A 25,992-nucleotide genomic window follows, 5' to 3' on the forward strand; every position below is an offset into this window, starting at 1 on the left:
GACTGCCTCTTCAGACTGAAGTCGCATATCAAAACATCTGATACGTGTCTAATTTTATAGCACATACCCAAGTGACATGAGTTGCATTTAAAAAAAAAATCATATTTGTGTCATCCACACTGCCAACAAAAGCTCATATACAGGTCGGATAGGTTCAAAAAAATCTGAATTGGGTTACTTCAGGCTGCAGTGTGAACCTAACCTAAAGAATACATATAGAATACAAGCATACAATATAAGTACACTTACTAATTTTTACTACTTGTTTCTGGAGCCGTGACTTGAGCAATAACAAATGCAAGGCTGAGTACGCAAGATTACCTGTATTGTTCACCGCTCACCAATCAGAGTCTCATTCATTGACCTGAAATGAAGCCTGGGGTGAGACGCTACATCGTGAGGAAGGTCTGGACCCAAATGAAGGTAGGCTGATAGGTTGCATATGCTCAAAATAATAATTTAATTTACAGATGATAAAAAAAATGAACAAGACCGAAGCCATCAACCAGAAATAAGCTTAGTAGCAAAATAATATTAACTCGAGAAATCAGGGGAAACACTCACGGGAATGATGAATAATAACATTGAAACAAGTTGGGTGTGGTCAAAATAATAATTTCATTGAAAGATGACAAAAAATGAACAAGATCGAACATGGCAAAAACAGTATGAAAAAAAAAACTGAAATAAAGCTTAGTACCAAAATAATATGATTTTGAGAAATCACAGGAAACACTCACGAGGATGACGAGGAACTGATAGCAACATTGAAACAGCACTTCAATAATGACCCGACAAGAACTGAAAGGAAACAGGAAACCAAATACAGTCATCCCTTGCTACTTTGCGCCGCCCCTATCTTTCCGGCACAGGAGTAGATTACAACTCCTGTCCTCATTGATCGATGGTCACGCCGAAAGCCAATCACCTGTCTTGTAGGTGTGCCCAGGGGTGAGACGCTACATCGTGGTTTTTCATTTGTTGCAAGGGGGTTCTCCAATTAATCATGAAACACGAGGGATTTCTGTACCCTCAAAAGATTGACCTTACACAGATGCACCAACACAGGGTTCACTCCGTTTTGTCTCCATCAGACAAACCCGTAACATCAGACACCATCCGACACGCCTGCCTTGCGTCAAACGTTTTCCACCCATTGGCCTTGCTTTGCCTCACCGGCCTTGATTTGGCAGCAGAGGTCACCCTCGGGCCTTGCCTGGGGTTTCATGTCCCACAGCCTTGCTTCCTGGCTGTCTCTTGTTCCGGAATAAATATGGAGCCAATTATACCGAAAAATGTCGTTTTAATAAATGATTGTTTGGATTTTGCTGTCATTATTGGATTGTATCTTTACAGATCATTGTATTTATCTTCAAACATATTTCATGTGTTTAGAATCCATCATATTACTTTTCAGACTTTTAAAATGTTTGACTGGATGGAAAATAGAAACAACAGCCATTCAAATACAGTAAATGGCTTTTTAGTTTTATGTATTGGATACTGTAAAATTATGTTAAAAAAGAAATGAATTATAGGCATGCTTCAGCTTTTGGGGAAAAAAAGCAAATGTAATCAACAATGTAGGTGGCCAATAATTTAGTAGCACACAAAGAAAAAAACTAAAAAAGAAATGCAATATAAAGTATTAATAGTTTAATGGTTCTAGTCTACAACACAACCATCCTTCCATTCATTCCCCCAAAATTATAATGCCCTGAAATGTCCCTTATTACAATTGTAAGAAGCACTTTTTTGTGTTATGTTTCTCCATTTGTGCATTCACAGTATAGTACAGAGAATAATAAATACTGGCGTTGCATGTCTTCCTATTTATGTGTAAATACATTTGCATCAGCTTTGAAACAAAAGACACATTTTATTTTTCAATGTTAGAGTCATTCACAGTACATGTGTTGCAAGCCACCAGACAATGAGTAGTTGAAGGTTTTTTTTTTTTGCTTTAAGGCCAATAGAAAACCCTGCAAATTTTTTCCTTCACTTTGAATCCCATCCATCCCTCCCTCCCTCCCTCCCTCCCTCCCTCCATCCATCCATTTTCTATAGCCGCTTAACGATTTATGGATTTTACCAATGAGCTTAAATTTACAGATATTCTTGACAGATCTGATGCACACATTCATACTGAATATTCATATCATCCATTAGCATTAATCAGTGAGAGGCTCAGATGAAGCTGATCCTTTTTTTCCCTTTTCTGTCATGTTTACTCGTGTAGTGTAGATGACCTCTGCCTTTGAATCATCGCAGCAAACACATGCTCTTTTGTGTCACCCAATGAGGCAGGGGGCTGGTTATGTTTCCTGGCAGAAATTTGGGGCTCAAGGACATAATAGACCTGTGTGATGACCCAGGGTTTAAGAGTTCAGAGAGGCCAGGGAAAATGACTTCTTGATGCCCTAAAGGAAATTCTGGCCCACAATTTGGTATCGCAAGAGAAGGAAGCAGCCTGCTATTAACACTCTGTATGGTGAAGTTGGGTCACTGCTGACCTAAACTTGATATGTCATGAAGCGGTGGGGAGAATACTTTAATTCCACTGACACATCCGCCTGTGAGAGAGTAGATTGTGGAAACTTCAAGGTGGGCTCTACATTGCTGAGAACTTTCACTTTTCTGGGATGTGACAGAGCCAATATTTTCCCCGACAGCACCTTTATTCTTTGCGGCAATATTCGCCTACCAAAAAATAAAAGTTTCAATGTCGCAATCTAGTGGCAGAGACCGTGCTAAATATTGTGCGAACAATGCTGCACTATCGTTAGCTTAGCACAGTAACTACGGTTCAACAGCTGTTAAGTGAAGCAAACGCTGCACATACCAGTTGTCCCAAGTTCTCGCTTTCGCCTTTCTACAAGCCAGGTGAGTGCTCTTGCTTGGCTCTGTTTTGTATTGGAAGCTCAGCTGGCCGTGTTGGATTGCTCCCGGTGACCGCAAAGTGGCTGCCGTTATTCATTCCTGCACCCTGCGTGACCCGTTGAATGTTCCCGAAGTTGATTGGCTGTCACAACGCGAAACGCGGAAAAAAAAATTAAAAATAACCAAGCGAAAGGCAAAATTTTGCTTCTCCTGACCGCGCGCGGCCATTCGCGTCGCTTCATTCGCGTCCATCGCGTCGCCCGACGTCCATTCACGCCCAGTCACGCGAACTCCATTGACTACAATACAAAACTCTCCGCTTTTTCGCCTCGTTGGCGTACGGTGTGCACGTATCATTAAACAAAATCATCTCCAAAACATTATTTCGGGTGTAGCCCATGCGGCCTGGTACCATTTAATCCACCGACCGGTACCGGTCCGCGGACCGGGGGTGGGGACCACTGCATTTGAGCACAAGCAACTAAAGTACGCGGATGTAGCAGCTGAGGCAGAACAATGTGGCCGGCGCGCCACTGTGTTTCCGGTTGAGGCTGGGTGTTGCAATTTGTTGCTACATCCACAACCAAATTCCTCAAAAGGATGGGAGTTCGAGGACAGACGTTCCACAAAGCTGTCAAGTCTATGTTGGAAGCTGCCGAGCAAAGCAGCAACCGACTCTGGATCAAAAGAAAGAACCCCAACTGGTCTGCAAAATGAAAAGGGAGGGGTAAAAGCTGAGGGGGTCACACCTGGGACGCCAGGTGTCGCCGTTGTGCCCTCTGGAGGTGTCGTGGGCCTATCAATGAAATACCGGTGAAGAAGTGTGCCCACCTGAAGACCCCAGTGAAGCTTTTACCCCAACCACCGCCCCACCAACACCAACCAATGCCAAGTTCTGATTATCCAAGGGATAGTAATATCTAGTCCTACGAGCTTAACTAATTGAGCATCCCATATGGCATCTAAGGAGAGCGTGTCAAATCGACACCTCCCAACCTTAGCCGATGGTCTTCAGTTGGAAAAGGGTGGAGTAGCCTTTCCAGGTTTGATGTCCTGTTCCAAGTGCAAGACTTCACGTACCTTGTGGTCTTGTTCACGAGTGAGGGTAGGATGGAACCCTACCCCTGGTATCGACATGCATATCAATTCTGTGTCAGCTGTGAGGTGAACTCTGTATTGGTCTGTCATGGTAAAGAAGTAGCTGAGTCGAAGGTGAAGCTATGATTTATCGGTTGATCTATGTTCATACACTCAACTGTGGTTCATGACCAAAAGAACGAAATCCTAGATATTAGCGGACAAAACAACACATACTCTCCAGGGTATCTAGGCTCTCACTTAAATATAAGGTGAGAATTTTGGGAGGGACTCAGATTTGAGAGGCTACACCTCCACGTTGAAACGAGAAAGTAGAATTATCTGGAGGATGCCTCCCATCCGCCTCCCTAGTGAGGTGTTCCGAGCATGTAATCTCCGGGAGGAGGCCCAGAGGACGACACAGGACACACTGGATAGACTACGTCTCTTGACTACCCTGGGAACATCTAGGGATTCCCAGGGTGGAGCTGGACAAAGTGGCTGGGGAGAGGAAAGTCTCGGCTTCCCTACTCAAGTTGCTTCCTCGTGACCCAAATTCAGATAAAGCTGTAGATAATGGATGGATGGATGGATGGATGGATGTCCGTCAAAGAATATTAATAAATGTCTGACACACAGTTTGTTACATCGGTGGGAGTAGTGGGAAAAAATGCAACTGTTTTGGAATAAACGTGCCCATTTATTCAACTCTATGAGACATTCAAAAGGCTTGCACTGCTGCATGATGAAGTTCATCAGGAAATTTTGACTGTTGCTAGCTATGTTTGACATTGGGGGAAAAAAAAACATTCTTCTTGTTTAACGTTAATAAAAATTAATAGAAAATATGTGTGACTTTTTTTTTTTTTTTGCGAACATCCCATGTTATAATGTAGAGACCCATGGTTTGTGAAGTAGCCAATACTGTATTTGTGAAAATGTGTTTATAATTGCCAAATTTCGCTAAATCAGGTGCTCTTTGTAGTCTGGAAATTACGATACATTTTTATTTAAATTAGGCCCTATGTGATTAGAAAATCCCGTAGACCAGGACTGTTTTTTTAAACAGACTGCCTTATTGTTAGTCCCCCCCTTTATTCTCACTTAGAAATGAGCTAATACTCAAATACTGATGTAAATTTGGGACATGGCTGTTTTTAAGACTCCATAGTCATTCACTACATGAAGGGCTGTTTTTTTTTTTTTCAGGATATCACAGAACTGAACAGAAAGAAAACAATGCACATTACAAACACGAGAGCAGTTGATCAATTGACAACAATACTGTACAAAGTGATTTGTTTTGAAAGCTATTGTCAAAATTGAACACATGGCACATACACACTTGTTTTTGGTTAATTATGCCAATCTTTGTAGTTAAGAGGTGAGGAATTGATCAATCAATCGATCAATCAAATTTTATTTATATGCCAGTACTATGGAATGCCCTACCTATGGAAGTTCGCGCAGCCACCTCAGTAGAAATCTTTAAATCCCGACTAAAAACACATTTATACTCAAAAGCATTTAGTTAATTGAGCCTGTCTGCAGCTTTCTTCTTTTTTCTTTTTTTCCTGCCCCCCTGTTCCGGCCGGGAGAGGGGGCTAGCTAGACGGGGAGGGGTGGCTTGACCGCCTCCATTGGGTCCTGCGCTGGTCGAGCATCACGGGTTAGGAGTTCGGCCGTCTGCGGTCCACCTGGCTAGAATGTGGGATGGTTCCTGTGCCAATGGCTTTGGCTGCAGTCAAGACATCACTGCACTATATAGCACAACATGTTTTCTGTGATTTATATTGTTTCTGTGTTTGGTACATGCAGCATCCACTTCAACCTGTGGGCCTGGAAGGGGGCTCCTCCCACCTGTGGTCCCTTCTGGAGGTTTCTGATTTTCCCCAAATTGGGGTTTTTGAGTTTTTCCTTCCCCTTCTGGGAGCTTTGACAGGGGATGCAGTGGTGTACCTTATACTCAAAAGATGTCTACCCTCGAGGACCGACTTTGGAGACGCCTGCTCTAAGTCTTTAGAAGGGCTGCTCAAACATTTTCAATGTTTCGTTCGGAAAAATCTATTGAAATGTATTGTATCGTTCTCGTTGAAATGAGATGAGAATGCCTTTCTCTGAATTACATTGATTTCAATTCCAACTTTTGTCATTCAAATTGAATTCAACATACTGCGGACTGGAATCGTTTCAAATTCATCAATTGAGTGGAATTAATTCTAAAATTCTGAATTTTACACAACTTGTTCTGAACTGCTATTAGCTGCATCAGCACATACACCAGCCAGGAAACCTTTGCACACCAGCTCACAATCATAATGTGTTCTCATGTATCATCTTTTACTTCAGATTAAATTTATGTGAATTGGACTAAAAAAAAAAAAAAGCAGGAATTTCATTGCACAAGGCTAATACTGGAACATGTATTTTTAATTTTTATTGATATACTTTTGCGATTTATCTTTATCCCAAATATTTATTGAGGTGGACTGCATCTTGAAGTCCTATCTGAAAAGACAGTTTCTTTAAAAATTGACATCATAAGAATGACTAGGTGGAATGAAATCTGCTACAGTATCTATTCATGTTTCTGTAGAGGTTTGGGTTCTGGCTATGCCTGTTTGTGCTGCCAACTGAAAAAATGTAGTGTCACAACCAGGAACTTGACATTTGTGAAGCAATTTCAGATGAATACTCTTGTAATGGGCTCTCAATGCTCCTCTGTTGTAGTAAACATTTTGGCACATCACTGTCCATCATATGGAGAGCCTAAACATCTTACTTGACACCATCTTGTTTGTCAGAGTCAAGGAGCACAGGAAGAAGTGCTTAAATCCAGTACTGACTCATCTTCACCACCCCTGGCTCTTAATGGCTGGATCACCGATTTGTGTGATGTATCCATGCCCTCGAAAGGGATCCAAATTTTACTCATGGGATACACCAAACTCAAGCGATTGTGTCCCTTGAAGTTCACAGAATTCTGGCAGGTTGGGTTTTGAAGAGAGAGAGCACTGTCTGACAGATCCTGGCAGAAATTCCTGGCAACAGAGTCCCTCTCTTTGCAATAGGTTGAGGGACTGTGGAAGGCTTTTTTGTTGTCATTGTCTTTGGCCAACAGGTTGTTGTGAAGGTTGAAATTTCCACTATGTCTGGAGAAAAAAATATACCAACATTTTAATTTAACTGGAGTTCAAAAATTCACTATCCTCTATACGGTGCCTAATAACTCAGCCTGCAAATGTCACACCCAGACCACTAATGCCAGCGCTTCAACCCATATTGCATGGAGTGACCAAGGCTTTAAAATTTGAGCAAACAGAGTGAATGTCTTTTTTTTTTTTTGACAGGGTTCATTCAAGATTGCAAAGATGTTTCACCAAACAATTTTCATTGTAGCAAACAGTTTTCCTTTTTCCTTATTACCATGTTTCACCAGTCACCAGTTTTAATTAAGGGTCGCAGGCTTGTAAGTTCATATCCCAATTGACTTCAGGCAGTAGGCGGAGAAGGTTTTAGTATATTCAATACACCTACTATGCATATTTTTGGAGTGTGGGAGGAGGCCTAGGGAGAACATGCAAACTCTACACAGGAAGGCAACAGGATTTGAACTGAGGCCCCTGAAGTGTGAGGCAGAAGTGGCCAACGCTAACCACTGCTCCACTGAGCCGCGATACCAAATTTTGGTACAAATTTTGATAGTGAATGTGAAAATTTGATGGTGACAGAACAACAGTGCGGACCTTTAAAACATTTTACAAATGTTTGCCGACTCATTTTGTAAGCTTTTGCAACCATACACAATATTATTTAGAATATTCTGTTTACACAAGTGGAAGTGCATAGAACATATTTTAAAGGACATTTTTGACATGACTTACCCTTTAACCTCATTTCCTTTTAAGCAGTCCAGAGGTTGTAGTAAGTTCAGCACCCCATGAAAGTATAATGTCATTGCACATTTTGGTGCATTTCAGCTGGTACGTCAACCACTGACATACGGTGATGAGGTTCACCGGTTGGCTCTTGCTGATGTTCAGGAGCAGGCACACCTGGGCCACGTATGCTCACTGATTGGCTAACGTACATAATGCACCTGTACTTGATTACTCAAATGTCAACATTATTTTATTCATCGGAGAAAAGGGCTCTGCAGGAGCTTTTTTTTTTTTTTTTTTTTTTTTAATCATCATCATTTTCTGTGAAGGGAATCATATATTAGGTTGTTATCATTATGTGCTTATTTCATTGTTATCCATTTATGCAATCCTAGTTCATTTTGACCCTGTCCTTAGCTAGAGCTGTTGACGCACGAAAGTGTGAGCCGGGACCTTGGCCCAAGCTGTCGGTGGCGCCCGGATGGCTCTTTTGTTATGTCTTGTAATCTGCTATGCTTTTGCTCAATAAAAGCCAGGGGGGGACGGCTGGGCGGTTGAAATTAGCGTTGGAAAACCCTCGAGTTCATTTGCCCAAGCTTTTTCCCTAAGCCCGGCATAGAAAAGTCAATCTTGGCTGGTCTGAGTTACTCTTTTTGCTGTTTAAGCAGCTAGGCTTGTCCTAGTCTTCTTAAAGAGATTTTGCTGACATTCTCTCATGCTGATGGGAGCTTTGAAGACATGAATGATACGTGTCAAAAACAAAAACGCCAATCCTCATCATCAGGCCATGAGTTGCAAATATGTAATTATGTGTTATGATTAGATTGTGTCAAACATCTTTATATTTGATTGTGTGAGCATCCTACACTCATTGCTTTGCACTGGCTTTAACAATACTTTCATGAGGATATTATTGTGACTAAATTCTTTTCATTCAATGTATTAAAAGCCGAAGAACCAAAACACATGCTCATTCAAAGTAGCCTGTCGCGCAAGTCATTTGGTGACAATTTGTATCCTGTAACTTCCCACTAAACATGTTAATTTCACATTTTAGTGAGGGATTTCCAAATTGATCTCTATGGAATTTACTCATGTTAAATATAAACTTAATGATCTACTTATAAGGGCCACCATTAGACCAAAAAGTCATGCCTTTTTGGTGGTTACACATAAATGTTCAGGTATTGCAATTTAGTCAGAAGAATCAATAGGAATCATTAGGAAAATCATTGTATCTAGAATGTGTGTGTGTGTGTGTGTGTGTGTGTATAAATCCGATTTCTAAAAAATAAATAAATACATTACAAAATAAAAACAACGCCTTAGGTGTAAACAGAGCAGATGGCCCTAAACGAAATAGAGATCTTCAAACAGATTTCAATGCATTTTCACTTCTACTTCAACTCTACTTGGCCATGCATTTATAATCCATAATTTAGATCCAATCGCTGAAGTGGGTGTGAGTGTCATACTCAACTGCACAAAGTATTGTATCACACAAAGTTGTTCAAGTATACATAAAGTAGACATGCCAACACCATATCATGTGCCTCAGTTGATACTTTTGGAACTAAATCTTGAAAATAATGTAATTGTTCCCTCAACTTCCTTCACCATTTGAATTATGTATAAATCCTATTTGTTTAAAGCAGTTGTGTTCAAATAAAAATGCTACAAACATGAAGCTACCATACTGTACCACTTCTTTTCATAAACATTATATGATTCAAAGACCCAGTCTAACATTTACTTTCTGTAATACAGTATATTCAAGCAAGATGCAAGCTTTACTTTATCTCACCGGTCTCGGCTCCTGCGTGAGGAAAACATTGCACAGCAGCCATTCACTGTGCACCTGTGCATCTCCTTAACATGCACATTTTGGTAGTGCATCTTGACACCGCCTGGGTTTTTAAAGGTCTTACCACAAATTCCGCAGTTGCGCAACTGGTAAGCTATGGGGTTAAGGTCCGACAAACATGGGTTATTGTGACAGTCTACACAGGACTTAGATGCTTTCTTCCTGTGGTCTGAAAGTTGGAGACCATCACTATTTGGCAGTTTGTGCTCACTCCACTTCAGCTTTGAAATTTGACCATCTTCATACAGTCTACATTTACTCTTTTTGTTTTCAGTTTCTTCCTGAAAGCTGAGTTCCTGACTGGTTAAGTGATTGTCAAAAAGGCTCTTGATCAACTTGTTTTTTAAAGTAGAGGATGCGCTAATGGTGTGTTCGACTTGCTCTATGATGGCATCTTTGTGTTCTCCCTTTAACGTCCCTATGGTGTGATCCAACAAATACTTGCTACCTTTCCTTTCTCCATCCTCATCAAAAAACATTAGTTTCTCTTCAAGCTCAATCCCAGCTCCTAGGAAGATAATTTTCCCTTCTCTTCTGTGATCACTGCATTCTTCTTTGTTTCTGTCCAGCAAAGTAATACCCTCTTCGAATGTATTCAGTTTATCGTTCAGCTCATCTCGGTCTAACATTTCCTTTACAATTTTTAGTGGCATACTTGACTTCCGGGACTTTTTCTTTGGTATGGGTTCAGCTTTGCAGATGTTAGGATTGGTTGGTGTTACTGTGAACAAGGACGACAGTAGGGGAAGAGATGGTAGTTTTTCTGGGGTTTTGGCAAGCTCTACTGGAGCAAGAAAACTGTGATAGAAAGGCAGTCTTGGCTGTACTGTCTGTAAATTGGGAAAGCCAATACTACACTGGCGTTCGCTGTGGAAAGAGCTGCTGAGCACGTTTGGGCCACAATCCACTTGGTTCACCATGTAGTTGGAACCAGCTTTGTGACTTTCTGCAGAGCAGATTGGAAAAGATGTGACATATTCAGATATTTTCTCTCCGGGAGAGTAATCTTCAGCAGGGAAGTTGTCCTGGATATATTTGTCTCTATTGTTGCGATACACGGGCAAGTGAAGTCGTGGGTTTGGATTGGCACTGTGGCGGTTGCGACTTCGCAATGAGCTGAATACCATATTGCATCCTTCAATTGTACACTTGTGCTTTATCTTCAGGTGCACTGCATTGTAATGAATTTTTAGTGTGCCTCTGTCATAGAAGGTCTTCTCACAGGCATGGCAAAATACACGACCTTTCTTCAGAGATCTTCCATCCCCACTTCCTACTGAAACCCTCATTCCAATGCTTTGATTTTGCATCTTACCAAAGGGTGACATTTGAATCGCATCAGAGATCATGGAGGGTGTTGAAGGACCATCTGTGTTATTGTCACTGGTCGAAAAATCCTTCACCTGTATCTTTGTTGTTGAGGAAAAACATTCCACCAGTTTGTCTTCTGCTTGGTCTTGAACAGCAGCGAATGTGACAGTGTTGGAAGCTAAATGGCTACGTTTTGTTGACTGTGGAACACAGTGAGCGTTCTCACTCACTGGATTGTCCTGCTCTTGATCATCTTGCTTCTTACTCTGGTACTCAGTTGTCCTTTGGCATGACTCTTGGTTTTGTTGATGAGGCTGCTGGCTTGAATCTGCTGGGGAGCCAAGAAATAGAGCTGGCATAGAATTTAACGGCTGGAAATTTAGCATGAAGGTCATGTTTTTATTGCCTTTACACTGCTCTGCTTCTTTTGAAGACAAGGTGGAAGAAGGGCATGTGGTGTTTCGCTCAATGAAAGTGCAAATATCTGAGATGGTGCGAGTGCTGGGATCTAATACTGCTTGCCCATCCTTATCTTGCAGACCCATTATCTCCACGATAGATTTGGTCTCATCAAAACGTAGAAACTGGTGCAGGGTTACAATTTCCTCCTCAAATGTCATGATGGCCCAACAATCCAGTACTTTCCCTGCTCCATCCTACAGACGTAACAGTGGAAATGGGATAGCAAAGTAGTACAAGAAGATGAAGAGGGAAGGGTATATGAATTGATGTAATAAAGCAAAAGTGAGAGGGAAATGAGAAAACAGAACATTACAGTATTAGTGTTGGCTTATCCTTGACTCATATGTACAGAATAGAGGAATTGCATACATTTTTGGCAAAAACAAAAATACATGTTGGAAATGTTCTTTGGCAACCCTCCTCATGTTGGTCTGGAACCACCAAACAAACCACCACCATCCACAACACTAAAAAGGCCATGCTGTCGTAATAATCCTTCTTCTGCTTTTTCAAATTCCAGATCCAAAGCGGCAGCTGTACTCCCTACTCCAGCTTCGTGCCCATTGCACCTTCCAATCTGGTGACTACATATTGATGAAGGACTTTCAGAGAAAGAATTAGCAGTCCAGAGGGTGGAAAGGTCTGTACCAGTTGCCATAGATAGCAGCCAAGGACGCCGAGACGGCTACCTGGGTTCATGCCAGCCATTGCAAACTTGTGTCAAATGTGCCAATATTGTCTTGGAGAGCCATCAAAAGACCACTGCCCATAGGAGTCACAGAATGTCAAGCCAAGACCCTACATTTCTTGACAAGAATTTCATGACAGTGCCTTGTCATGAGTCTTATCTCCGTTCCGGTCAGGGATCCACCCGCTGACAGTGACAGACAGCTAAGCATGCATTACATCACCTGTGCAAGCTTCTCACATCTACATCGCATAACTTGTTATTTATTATTGTATGATGCGAGACGTTCACAAGGGGGTCATGTGTACAGTATGCTCTTAGCCCCCCTTTGCTGGTCATCTTTATGCTTTCTTTTTAGGAATTCTGGGTTCCTTGGCTTGGGGGACGGAGTCTTTGGCTGCACACCTGCTAAAGATTACTCATCAGTCTACTATTTAAGTAAGTGCAGCCAAAATAAGAAAATGTCATCAGATAATTCTTCCTACCTTTTTATGTTTGTTTTTTTTTTTGATACCTCCGCATTCTTTACACTACTTGCTGTGTTTTCCAAGTTTATTTTCCCAAGTGATTACCTTATGCTAGCTTTTGTAATTGTGTTGCTTTGTTTTTTGTTTGTTCTATCTAATGAAAAATACAGAGAGTTTCTGATTGAGATTGTCCTCCTTAGTTTTGGCTTATTGTATACAGTACCACTCCTGTTCACATCGACCTTTGTTCAGTTGCACTTTTGGTTTATACTTTGAAGATTGTGTTGTTACGTTGGGTCCTTTAAATTTATCCCTCAAGCCTTGATAGACTTGCTTCCTAATCAGAAGACTACATGATATTACTTAAATATGTCAATTAAATTTCCGATGAAAGTATGTTAATTTCTCTGCTCAGAGATAATATAAACAACTGCTATTTTTGTAGTGAATACATTCTTCCAGGAGAGGCCTGAACATCGGGTGACCTGAAAGAATGGAGGTAGGAGTACACAGACTCCATCTGTGTAGATCAGACATGTCCAAAGTCCGGCCCGTGGGCCAAATGCAGCCCGTGGTCAATTTCCATCCGGACTCTCACTTACAAGACATCTTGCGCATCCATACTACTGCCATAGAGCCACACCTGGCCTTTGTCCTACACTCCAGATCTCAGTTTCACCCATCACACTCATGCGGACAAGTCATTTTTCAATCACGATAAGTTTGAAAACTTTTTTTTTTTTAAGTTCTCACTCCAGAATAATAAACATTTAAAAATCCAATCAACATTTATAGTTACTAATTTCATATTTTAAATGAGCCCTGAACTTATTTCATATTTTAAATGAGCCCTGCATTTGTTGATATGACTATTACTTGGCTCATTTCTCTGTTATTGTGTTTAAAACTTCTATAAATATTAAACTGCCATGGTGAGATATTTTTGTATGTTTTCAAATATAATTTGCACCCAAGAGTACAATTACTTCTGTTCAACTGTTACAAAAAAGTTAGTGTGAAAAAAAGTGAAGTGAATATTTAATTTCAATATTTAATGTCAATTCAGTTTTGATAAGCTTGTTTCAAATTAACCAAAACCCATGGTTAAGATAGCTGAAATGAAATTAAAAAGAGCAAATGTTAAACAGAGAACAGCTCGCTGAAATGTATTTAAATTAATTGCTGCTATATGTAAAGAACGCCTGCCAAGGTTGGCCCCCCTACATTTTTAACACACCAAATCTGGCCCACTTTGCATATAGTTTGGACACCCCTGGTGTAGATGATGCAATCTTAAGGATATCAGTCACTGCAAAACATAGGATGGTGGTTTGTAGAATGACCCTGATAATGAAGAAGATGATGAAAAAGACAAAGAAGAGGACAAAATGATGGAATCTAAATTAGGAAGAGTGTTGTTATGATCTTTAGGGAGTAGTTGAGACAGACTGGACAGCTAATGTGATTAGAGAGACAGGGAGCAGTGTACTTTATTTGTATCTAGGTTAGACAGTAAGAAGAGAGAGACTGACGTGTACAGGTTGTCAAGGCAGAAAGACAGAGAAAGAAAATGGACATGCAGCTGGTCAGGGTGATCAAGGACAGAGATGGAAATGCACTGACTGATGCCAGTGATGTTATACGAAGATGGAAAGAGTATTTTGAAGAATTGATAAATGAGGAAAATGAGCTAGAAAAAAAGCATAAATGGTGACCATTGAAACAGGGAAGTAGCAAAGATGAATAAGGATGAAGAATGGAATATTGCTGTCAAGGTAAGAAAGTGTCTTGGGGAGGTAGCAGTAGAGTTTCTGAATGGGTTGTTTAACAGGATTCTAGATAGTGAGAAGATGCCTTAGGAATGAATAAGTATGCTGGTGTTCATTTTAAGAACAGGAAAGATGTACAGAGTTGTGGTCGCTACAGAGAAATAAGGTTGATTAGTGTTAGAATAATTATTGCTAGAATAGTTGTAGATATAGTGATTATACATGCATTATATTAATGCTCGCAATGAAGAAATGTGTTGCTGTGTGAATGAATAAATAAATACTGAATGATAATAATGAATAAATAAACTGCTGATGTACTACTAGGTATGTTGATGGTACGCTGGGTGAATGAGTGCACTTTTTTGTTTGGGAAAAGAACTGTCTTATCATTGTTTTCTCTCAAGCAGAAGGAAAGCCTGTCAAGCCTGCCAGTCGGAGCGTTCCCACAGCTGTGACTCTTATCGATGTTTTTGCTTTGCATTATCAGAGTGTTTCGCTACGTATTTTTTCATACATGCATTAGTTTCTCACCCACATGCTCACACATAGAAGGACAAGTACACAAGGTCCCGGCCATAGACTTGTGTTTTTTTCTGCCCCTTGAGGGCCGGGACCTTCATGTAGTTAGGGATCTCTGTATCAAATAAAAGTAAGGGGAGTCGGAGAGATTGGCAGAGCGCCGTAGATTTGTCCTTGGCCGGTTCCTCTTCGCTCCCCTCATGCATGAGTTGGGAAGATTGCCTTGTCTCCTTTTTTGTGTACAGTTTCTTACAAATGTCTGACAAATGAACCTGACAATTAGCCATACAATGAAGTTATGAGAAAGAGTAGTTGAAGCTCGACCAAGGGCCGAAATGAGCATCTATGAGCAGCAGTATGGTTTCATGCCAAAAAAAAAAAGAGCACTACAGATGCAGTACTTGCTTTGAAGATGGTGATAGAAAAGTACAGAGAAGATCAGATGGGGCTGCATTGTGTCTTTGTAGATCTGGAGAGTGCCCAGGGATGAACTTTGGTATTGTATGAGGAAGACTGTTTGGCCTGGAAAGAGTAACATTGTGGAAAAGACAGGAGGCAGAGCAAGGGGGAGCACATGTTAGAGTTTTTGGAGATAAAGTCATATAGGCCAGAGAGAGATGGTTTGGACATGTCCGGAGAAGAGATAATGAATATATAGGGAGAAGAATGCTGAATTTTGAATTTCAGATAGGAGGTCTAGAGGAAGACCAAAGAGAAGGTTTATAGATAAAGAGGATATGAAAGAGGATACGTGGCAAAAAGAAGGAGTACTGGGCTCCATTGAACCTTTGGATCTTTGGATTTTTAGGATTTTATGACTCTTAACGACTGGCATTTTACGTATTGTATTGTCTGATGTACTGTTGTTTGTGTGTTTTTATCTGGACTGCCGAGTTTCTGCTGGCAAAGAAAATTTACTGTAAGGTATAAATAAAGAAACCTTTGAACCTTTGAGGGTAGGTAGAGTGAGAGAAGAGGATGCAGCAGACAGGTTTAGATGGAGGCAACTGATTCGCTGTGGTGACCCCCGAAGGAAAAAGCCAAAAGGAGAAGAGGATAGAGATAATAAACCAGCTGCTATTTTTCCTGACATTTGCCACATCATTCTCCAGTCACCTTACGGCCAGTACATTTTATAATTGGTTTTCCCCTTATTTTTGACGTATTGTTAAGTTTGGTTCTGTCCTCCACAAAACAGCAATTTTACAGAGGTGATTTATAAAGGTTTCTCTTAATCCATAACTTGGGTGGGGAACTGGCTTTTTTTATTCACCTTGTCCATCCATTCATCCATCCTCCATCCATCCTCCATCCTTCCTCCATCCATCCATCCATCCATCCATCCATCCATCCATCAGTGCACACGTGGACAATGTCAATGAGAAGTGGAGGGGCATAATTGTGAGAGATGCCTGTTCTTTGCAGTACAGGTTGGATTTGATAATAAGCTAGAAAACTTCATTGGGCTTAAAACCCGAAAAAGGGATCTGGACCCAAACCCGCATGATTCCTTACTCTGCCCAGACTTGTAGAAGTCTGGAAGCAGCGTAGCCGGTTCCTCCTTCTTTTTGACTTTTTGCACCATGGGATCGCACACACCTTCAAATGGTGAGCTCAGACCTTCAGGCAAGAAGGAGACAATCCATTTGGCCCTGAAGCGTTCTTTATCTATTGCTTGAAGAGCTATCTCACATCCTATTCATGGATTGTCAAATCAGAGGAGGGAGTCTGAGGTTTGACAGTTAGTTACTGGTTGTGGTGGGCAAGTGTGGGGTATGGAAGTGTCTGTTATATCTTTCATTCTTCCTTGCTACTTATTATAACAATGATGCTCTGGACTACGACATAATGTTAACTCTTTAATAGCATAGCCCGTAGTCGCAACAAGCGGTAAAATGCCCCCCGGAGCTGGGGTTCCCATTATGCTTTGCATGACAAACTACGGTTATCATTAAAGGTCAAAATACACCACAGTGTCCTTGTCAAATCTGCAGTAGAATGTGTTTATGTCATCCGCCAGGCTCTTATTCTTCTTTACTTGGGTGAATGGTCCTCTGTAGTTTGTGATTGATTTCAGGCCGCTTCACATGGACACACAATTGTTAGCAGGTTTTTTTTCTGTCTTTCTGTATAGCTTCTCTTTGTGATGTTAGTTTCTTTTGTTATCTGGTTTCAGGCTTGTTTGCACAATGACCTAACCCCACTCCGTAAGGCATCCTCCTTAGCTTTTAATGTTGCCTGAGTTTGGCAGTAGCATGGCTTGCATTCGAATGAGCTGAACGTCTTTGGATGAGCACACCATCCAAACAAAAAGTAATACATAAGTCCATGTATTCATCCAGGTTGCCAGCTGAACTTTTAAAGACTCCCCAGTCAGTGCAGCTCAGTCATTCCTCTAGGGAATTTTTGGTTTATTGGTCTACAAATTTCACCGATGTGCGTGTGTTTGTGTGTGTGTTTGTCTCATCGTCGAAAAGTGAAAGAACATTTTGTACAGTAGCTCTCAAAAGGTTGAAAACACCTTGGAATGCAAATGGTCTCAAACACATTAAGACAGGGATCACCAATGTGATGCCCGCGGGCACCATGTAGCCCCCAAAGATCACATGAGTAGCCTGCAGGCCTGTTCTGCAAATAGCTTACAGGAGATAGAACATTGGTGATTTTCTATGAATTTTACAAACAGTTATACATGTATTGCATTTACATTATATATTACACTTGATTTACATATTTACTACAACTTTTCCTTAATTATTATAGAAAATCATGAACATGATCAGTGTCTTCACATAAACATTGTATTGCTTAGTACCAAAGAAGTAGCTCTCAGTTTCAAAAAGATTGGTAACCCCTGCGTTAAGAGGTTCCAAAAGCCAAACCAACTCTGCTTACCTGAAGTATATATCCTCTTACGTAGTCTGGTAGCGTCCAGTCCAGTGCATTAAGAATCTTGGTAACCTCTTTCCGTTTGAGGACAGAGAGAAGGCGGTCCAAGAGGATTTTCATGCGTATGGGAATAGCTTGGGTCCCATACAGCATCAGGCTGCAGATGTCAAACACCACGTTGGAATCCACAATCTCCACGTGGCTGTTGTGATGTTTGTGGTGCACCTTCAATTTACTCAGAGCTAAAACATATAAACAAGATGGGCGTGTGTGTGTGTGTGTGTGTGTGTGGGGGGGGGGGGGGGGGGGGGGGGGCACAAAAACAAAAAGGGAGTGCTGGTGTGAAATAAACATTAGAGTATAATAATAGTACAAACACTTCCATATTAGTTGACAGGACAGCTCTTACAGACATTACGCAATGGCCTCCCATAAGGAGCCGGTACAGAGACAAGAGTGTTGAGTGGCTTTCACTGTGACCAAAACTCAAACACACTGTGTTCGAATGCCAAATTTAAGTGGAAACAGGACTAACTCATCAAATTTTAGTGCATACAAATAGGCAGGAATTTCTCTAGAGGGATTCCGTCGAAGATTCAAGGTAATGATAATATAAAATAGCACGATGCATGCACTTTGAAAACGTTAGGCAAAAAATGGCTAATTAACTTTAGGTTGAAATATTTACGTAAAATGAATAACTGCCCATTTAATTTATTTTTTTGGCTTTCAATCAAGAATTAAGAGTTTTTTAAGATGTATCAAAGTTCCAGAATTTACACAGTTATATAAAAGAAATTTCAACTTAAGTAGCTCTTTGCTTTGTGCCAGCCACCGTGTTGGATCCTGTATCTAAACACAACAGTGTAACTTTACATTCAAATAATAAGGTAATTTTAGGTCAACTGCCTAAAATTGCAGTGCACCATGGTAAAGAAGTGTTGGGTTGTGGGCTGCAAAACTGGCTACCTGACCAACAATGCGGTCGAGCAGGAGAAAGGGAATCCTATCGCCCTTCACAAGTCTCCCAGAGACAGCGAGCTACCCCTACAGAGCACAGCAATACCGTGCGATGCCCTTCCCGCCTCCTGCAGAGACATTATCCTCTGCAAGATCCCCAGGGTCGAGTATGTGTTCATGAGGAAGGCCAACTTTGACCTGACTGAGCACTCTTTTGGCAAGCATCGCACCATGTGCGGCACCAACTACTGTACCAATGTGCAGAACTCCATGGTATGCAAGAGGCTGGCCCAGGGGCTTCACTTGCAGAAACTCTTCAGGTTCTTTCCCGATGACCTGCAGGCCGACTTCAACCACGCCGAGTGAGAGAAGAAGGAGGACTACGAGGTGATCCTGGCCGAGCTTTCCAAGGAGCTGGCCAACGACCAGTTCCTCGCTGCAGAGGGCAACTACGCCATTTACCTTCCGTACCTTCCGTCAATGACAGAAAGGTCCAGGCCAACTCCTCTGTGGCTGAGTGCAGCAAGCAGGAGTATACAGCAGGAAAAGATAAGAGATTTCCATGGAGTACAAGAGGCGTGACCTGCCCTCTGTGATGTTTGATGCCCTGGTCGAGCTGGTCAACAGGGGAGAGCTGGAGATGGACCTGGTGGTCCTGAAGCGGTCATCTCTCCCCATGGCCCACATGGCGTCCTTTGGGATGACATTGTGGGATTCCCTGATGTGCAAGGAGGACAAGAAGGAGCACAGGGTTCCTCTCCCTCACCATATGGCACAGGGACGAGTTCAGGTACCTTGGAGTTCCTGGCAGCCTCAGACCCAACCTTGCAGGAGTACAGGTGACAGGAGGGGCTCAGGCTAGCCAACAGCATCCACATCAGCAGGTCCCTCGACAACTGTTTTGGTGCTAACATCAATGACGTGAACTCAGAAGCAAGGAAGAACAAGGCCTTAGAAGCAGCCGACCGGCAGAAAGAGAAGCAGGGTCATGGAGGGCAGGAAGGAAACGGCAAGAGACAGGGACTTGTACAAGTCCAGGAAGTTGTGTGTGGCCCACAAGTTATCGGCCAATTGGTTAAAGTGATTGATTGTTGAAGGACAAGGGCAAGATAGCCAGCAAGACATGCTGCGGCAATTGTGACATTGGAATTCATTCTAAATAAGTTGTTATTGTATCTAGAAAAATGCAAATTTTTGCTGGTGTGCAAATTGAGTCATTTACTTGCTGTTAAAAATTAAGGCAAAATCGCACAAAAACAAGTAGCTATTTTGTTTAATGTTGCTATTGATCCTGAAAATAAGGTGATGATCTCTGCATTTGGTGATTTTTGTGCATCTGGCCTAAAATCTGAGGATTCTGCTGCCGTTTTGTTATGTTTATATAAAAAAAATAATAAATTGTGATTTTATTAGGATACAAGTTTGAATTTTTTTTATGCCTCTGCTCATAGAGACTCATATAGGCCTAAGATAGGTGCCTAATTTGGTTTTAGGATGCGAGCTGCTTTGGTTTTGAAAGTTTTGAAGTTTTTAATAGGCCCCCTATGGATTGGCCCCATGCCCCATTTCCTGTCAACTGATAGTGAAGTCTGTGGTACATGAGAATGTAAATACAGATTAAGGCCTTGTCTACACCTAGCGGGGGTTATTTGCAAACGAGCAGTAATTGTCTCCGTTTTGCCCTATTTGCTCTACGTGATAGGCCTTTTTTTTCATCAAAGCTGAATGTTTCAAAACCTCCGGCCAAAGTGGAGATTTGCCCAAGCCTCCTTCGTGGTTGCGTGTTACCAACTTCAACAGGGATTTGCGTCATCACGCTACTCTTTTTTTCCCGCCGAAGATGTGAATACCGGTGACATCAGAGGCGGAAGTTCTTTCTCATTGGACACATCAGAGGCAGAAGTTCTTTATGATTGGACAGAATTTACGACATTACTGCCGCCTAGCGCCTTGGCATGAATTTTGGCCCGTTTGTACATACATTTGAAACCACAATCTGTGGTTTCATATTTTTTAACTTGTTTAAAATAATCAAACAACAATGAGGAGGGAGAGTCTTTGCGGATTTAAACTAGCCGGTTACATGTAGACAAGGCCTAAATAGACTACAAGCAAAAATATATGCAATCAGTATCAACTGGCATTAGTATTCAACAGCAATTTGCATTGAGCCACTGAGCAACACTTCATTGAAAGGAATTTGGCTCAGGAGTCATTGTTTGTGCTGATTTTCAGTCATGGTTTCATGAACTGAAATGCATACTGCACACAATCAGTGCATTCATTTTACAGACCTGAATTAATTTGTTTAAAATTAAGTATAAAGATATTTTTATGTTATTTTGCTTTTTATATATGATTTGAATACATAACTCAGCTGCACATAGGTAAGCAAAGCTTTCTGGGATTCCATTCAATTTAAGGAAGCAATGTGTATGATGCCAAGTGACAATATCACTTGGATTGACTCTTAACGCAAGACAGAAATGTAAAAAAAAAAGGCATTATTACGTAAATTAAGCTAAGCAAAATCGTGCGTTTTACTCGTGGTGCATATGACAGATGATAGTATATCACATGTGAATTATTTTTATGTTACCTTTTTTGTCTTCTGTCACCTTGTTTGACAAGAATTATTTCAGTGAGGTAAGGATGTGAGATAAATGTGATGTGGGGGGGTTGCAACGCCACCGAGTGACAATGAACAATGAACAATGAACAATTCGCTGACAGAGCGATGAACCAACGATTTGCTGACGTAGCGAGTAATAAACAATTACAATTTTCGGCTTGAAAAAATGATGGATTGAAGATGATGGAAGGGGAGTGGTTGACTCATATGACTATCCACTGACACAGGCAAGCAAAAAACTGTAAAATGCCCATCGTTGATATTGGGATCTGCGTGACTGAGAGGTATACAACACCCGCACACTTTCAGTGCTGGCCGTAACGCAGCCAAAAAGGAGCAAATTGGCATATCTGGTGAGTTGATTCACTTGTTAACAGCTAAATTTAGCATTAAATGCATCGTAGATGTTTCCGCTTAGTCTGTGTACCACACACACAATATGGTTTTTGAGTCGTTACTTTGTTTAGGTTTGTCGACTGTATTCTGTCATGATCTGTCTGTGTTTTGTTGTGGGTTTTGAGTTGTTTAGTTTAAGTTATAGGTTCACTGTGTTTTTCCCTGCGTGTCATTACTGTAATCAACCTCACCTGTCGCCCGTGTGTGTCCTCCAGTCAGCTACCCCGCCCCTTGTTGTTCCCAGGTGTCTCGCGTTTTCATTAGTTCTGTTAGTATTTAAGCCCCAGTGTTTTGCCTCATCCCTTGTCGGGTCTTTGTACGTCTTCCCCTCGCCGTCTTGGCTCGCGTTGCCCTCCTTCCCGTGCTGCCTCCCGTTCCTTGTCGCCCCCAGTCAGCTTCAGTTTAACGGTTTTGGTTTGTACTTTGTGTTTTTCGATTCTTTCAACCCTGCCTTTGTTATTAAATCACCTTCACTCGAGCCTTACCCCAGTCAGTCCTGCATTTTCATTGGTTCCGCCTTTCCCACATCCCGCACCTCCTCAAACCGCCATGCCCCACCATGACATATTCATTACAAGAGTTCAAGAGTAAAGGCATATGTGTCTGTGTAGACGAAGGTGTACGCAATTTTGCTCGACAAATTCATTGTACAGGTGGTAAAAACGCCAAAGCAAAAGTAAATGTTTACAATTCGGAATTAGAATTTGTTTTATGTTAGTTTTCATTTTAGATATGATTTGAAAAATGAGGTTGCTTTACATAGCTGAGCAAAGCATTGTGAGAGGCCTTTTCTTCCTTGTTTGGCAAGATGAAGTTACAACACTGCAAGCAAGCCATTGAGCTCATCTCATGGAAAGGGGAGATGATATGAAAGGGGTTGCAGGCTCATCTGACAAACCCCACCCCCCTTCCTCTCCTCCATCCTCTAATAAATACAGAGACACACAGCATTCTCTGAATAGCCCCTTAATTTCTTAATTTCCTTAACTTCCAGACCTAGAACTTTTTAACCATTTGTTTGGGGGGTATGTATGGAGGACCAAAAGTGCCAAAATTCAGGTATGAAGTACGATCAAACAATTAATGATGGCCAATCATCCAGTTTAAGGGTCTTAGAACACAAAGTCATTATAATAGAGAGAAAACACTTCTGATCTTACCGTGCGCAACCCATCCGTGCTTGCAATTGTCACACAGCCGTTGTTTCAGCTTCCCAGGCTTAAAGTTGTCACAGTTGCAATTCAAGAAAGTGCAGCATATAGCCTACAAAAACAAAACGTATAGCATATTCAAGATGTTTTTTTTTCCCTCGTGCACAGTAAAAACAATGCTAAACACCACAAACAATTATGTATTTTTATTTTTTGCCTGCTTGCTTTCAATCTCCACTAGACTGTGTCAGATGAAAAAACAAACGCTTAGGTCATATTTTAGCGACGTATAGTAATTTCAGAATTGCACAGCAATAAGCGCTAACAATTTGTTCAATTACCATAACCTGTAACTATTATGACGACACACTAGGGTTGAACAATTTTATAAATCGTAATTGTAATGACAATTTTGACAGATATCGCAATTTATATCATTATTTATTTTCTTTCAAATCACGCAATAATTAAAAATATATAAAGTATAGGAATGAAACATAACTATAACTAAATTTCAAAATACTGCACTCTGTGGTCCAAAGTTGTACTTATTAAGTGCTAATAGTTACACTGTTTTTGCTCCCATTTTAATGAGATCAAGTCAACAATCTAAAAACATTCCACATGCACAAAATAACTATTTCACCCCAATATTGTTCACAAATTTGTCTAAATCTGTGACAGTGAGCACCTGTAATCCAACCTGTAATCCAAGTATGCGCTTGGCATGCTGACAGGAGGGTTGTCCACCAGAGCTGTTGGTTGTGGATTGAAAGTTCATTTCTCTACCTTTAGCCAACTGCAAAGGTGGTTCAGAAAATTTGGCAGTACATCGAAACAGCCCCACAACATCAGACCACATGTAAACACACTAGCCCATGACCTCCACGTCCAGCATGTTTTACCTCCAAGGTTGTCTGAGCCATCTACTAAAACAATCGGTTTGCATAACCAAAGTATTTCTGCACAAACTGTCAGATAACGTCTCAGGGAAACTGATCTATGCTTCATCTTTATGTTATGTCTTCACTGCTTCATTGTTTTAACCAACTTCAGAGGGCAAATTCTCACAGTTGATGGCTTCGACGGTGGTGGTGGTATTTTGGTAAGGGCAGGCACATGTTATGAATAAAGAACACCGGTGCATTTTATTGACGGCCTGATGAATGCACGGAGATCTGAGATCCTAAGGCCCATTGAAGTGCCACATATCCAAGAACATCACTTCATGTTGTAGCATGGTAATGCATAGCCGCGTGTTGCAAGGATATGTACATAAATCTTGGAAACTGAAAACATCGCAGTACTTGAATGGACAGCATACTCACCCGTTATGACAGCCATAGAGCATGTTTGGGATATTCTGGATCGGTGTATGCGACAGCCTGTTCCAGTTCCTGCCAATATCCAGTAACTTCACACAGCCAGCGAAGAGGAGTGGACCAACACAGGCCACAATCAACAACCTGATCGACTCTAGGAGAAGGAGTTGTGTTGCACCGGATGAGGCAAATGATGGTTACACCAAATACTGTCTGGTTTCTTGAGTCCCCAGACACGCCCCACCCTCCATAAAACAGACATTTATTGAGTCCTGTCTACAGCACACGTGCGCTAATAATGCTGTGTAATCCAAATCTTGATGAACACCTATAAGGAGAGATGGTCTATCTCGGCAAAGGAGAAGTGCTCACTATCACAGATTCAGACAAATTTGTGAACAATATTTGAAAGAAATTGATAATATGTGCATGTCTTAGATCAACGTTTTATTTTTGTGCAATGTTTTAGATCTTTGTGTTTATCTAAAAAAGCGGGAGCACTGAAGCAGCCCTTCTAGTGGGACACGATGTGATGACAAGGAAACCAGTAGGGAAACGGACTTTGCTTGGGCGCTGTGTAGTGTAATTGCACGTCCGCGGCTCCTGGTGGTGCTGTGACACACATCGTCAAAACGTGCAGCAGTTGGAAACATTTTGAATTGCTGTCTGTGTTTATTCCAATATCCCATTAAGTATTGAGGTGATTTCGAAAAAATAAACAGAAAAATGTTTTATACCTCTTTCTTCAGATGAAAATATATTCCAGATAAAATTGAAAAAGGTTACATTAATAATTACTCTTTTTTTTTTCAACGTCAAGCAGTTCAGTTGGTGAAAAATGTTTATAGTTTATTATTGGTTGACATATATTTTTATTTCAGGCACTTTAATGCACTTTAAGCTATTTTTTCTTAACCTGATTAAAACCCTGGTTAAAAGTAAGGTTAACATTTGATGTAAATTGATTTAAATTGCTTTTTTTTCTTTTGTTAATGTTAAAAAGACACAATTTTACTTTACTTACTTGGAGTTGTAAACCTTTTCAACGAATGCTAGTTTATTGCTCGGGGGCTTCAATGACACGGCTTAGGGAGGATATCTAGTGGTCATGAAATGACGTGCAACAAAAGTTGTGTTGAAGAAGTTGTAGAAGTCAGGCAAAACTAAATAAGTCAGTCAAGAATGGCTGTTGGTGTCAAATATAAAATGATACAGATTCATTCGAGTCTGCAGATGTACAGGTAGCAGAAACATAGATAACATAAAGACAATAGGAGAAAGTTAGATATTTCATCAGGTGCATACAGAATGATACTATTCAATTACAGAATTTATAACTCCAGTGTTGGGAATAATGCATTCCAAAAGTAAAGTAATTACAGTCATGCGAAAAATGCAACATAAGTAATGTAATTAGTGTAATGTATTACTTTTTACTGTAATGCTGTAATGTAATATATTACACACACAAAAATATATTACAATGCATTTTCAGCTTGAAGGTGGTGTCTTTTTTTCCACTAAATTCGCCAAAAACACCGGGAGACGAGAAGAAAGAAGTCCGGGCATTGCTGTTGTTAGTATCTACGATAGCAGAGATGGTTGAACATGGGCAATAAGTACACAAGATGGAGATACAGCCATTAATTTCAGTTCGTCAGTGACAAAGATAAGAATAGATTAGTGAGGTGCACTTTGTGCACAACACCTAAAAATACCAC

General features: G+C 40.9%; 1 protein-coding gene and 1 long non-coding RNA gene across 2 annotated transcripts in view; one reads left to right on the plus strand and one right to left on the minus strand.

The window, feature by feature from the left end:
* Positions 1-2,072: 2,072 nt before the first annotated feature.
* LOC148425162 (zinc finger protein basonuclin-1-like) overlaps positions 2,073-25,992 on the minus strand; it is a 28,310-nt gene continuing 4,390 nt past the window's right edge. Inside the window, exons 2-5 of the mRNA XM_088413378.1 lie at positions 22,959-23,061; positions 17,817-18,052; positions 9,643-11,669; positions 2,073-7,109 (exon numbers count right to left, since the gene is read on the minus strand). Of these exons, the coding sequence (XP_088269504.1) occupies positions 6,764-7,109; positions 9,643-11,669; positions 17,817-18,052; positions 22,959-23,061 (2,712 nt within the window). The 3' untranslated portion in view covers positions 2,073-6,763. The remainder of the gene's footprint in view (positions 7,110-9,642; positions 11,670-17,816; positions 18,053-22,958; positions 23,062-25,992) is intronic.
* Positions 21,482-25,992, plus strand: part of LOC148425163 (uncharacterized) — a 28,110-nt gene continuing 23,599 nt past the window's right edge. Inside the window, exon 1 of the long non-coding RNA XR_015865415.1 lies at positions 21,482-21,755. This is a non-coding gene — a long non-coding RNA (uncharacterized LOC148425163). The remainder of the gene's footprint in view (positions 21,756-25,992) is intronic.

The sequence above is a fragment of the Hippichthys cyanospilos genome, chromosome 4 (genome assembly GCF_059441005.1).
Source record: "Hippichthys cyanospilos isolate Australia breed blue-spotted pipefish chromosome 4, RoL_Hcya_1.0, whole genome shotgun sequence".
Lineage (NCBI taxonomy): Eukaryota > Metazoa > Chordata > Actinopteri > Syngnathiformes > Syngnathidae > Hippichthys > Hippichthys cyanospilos.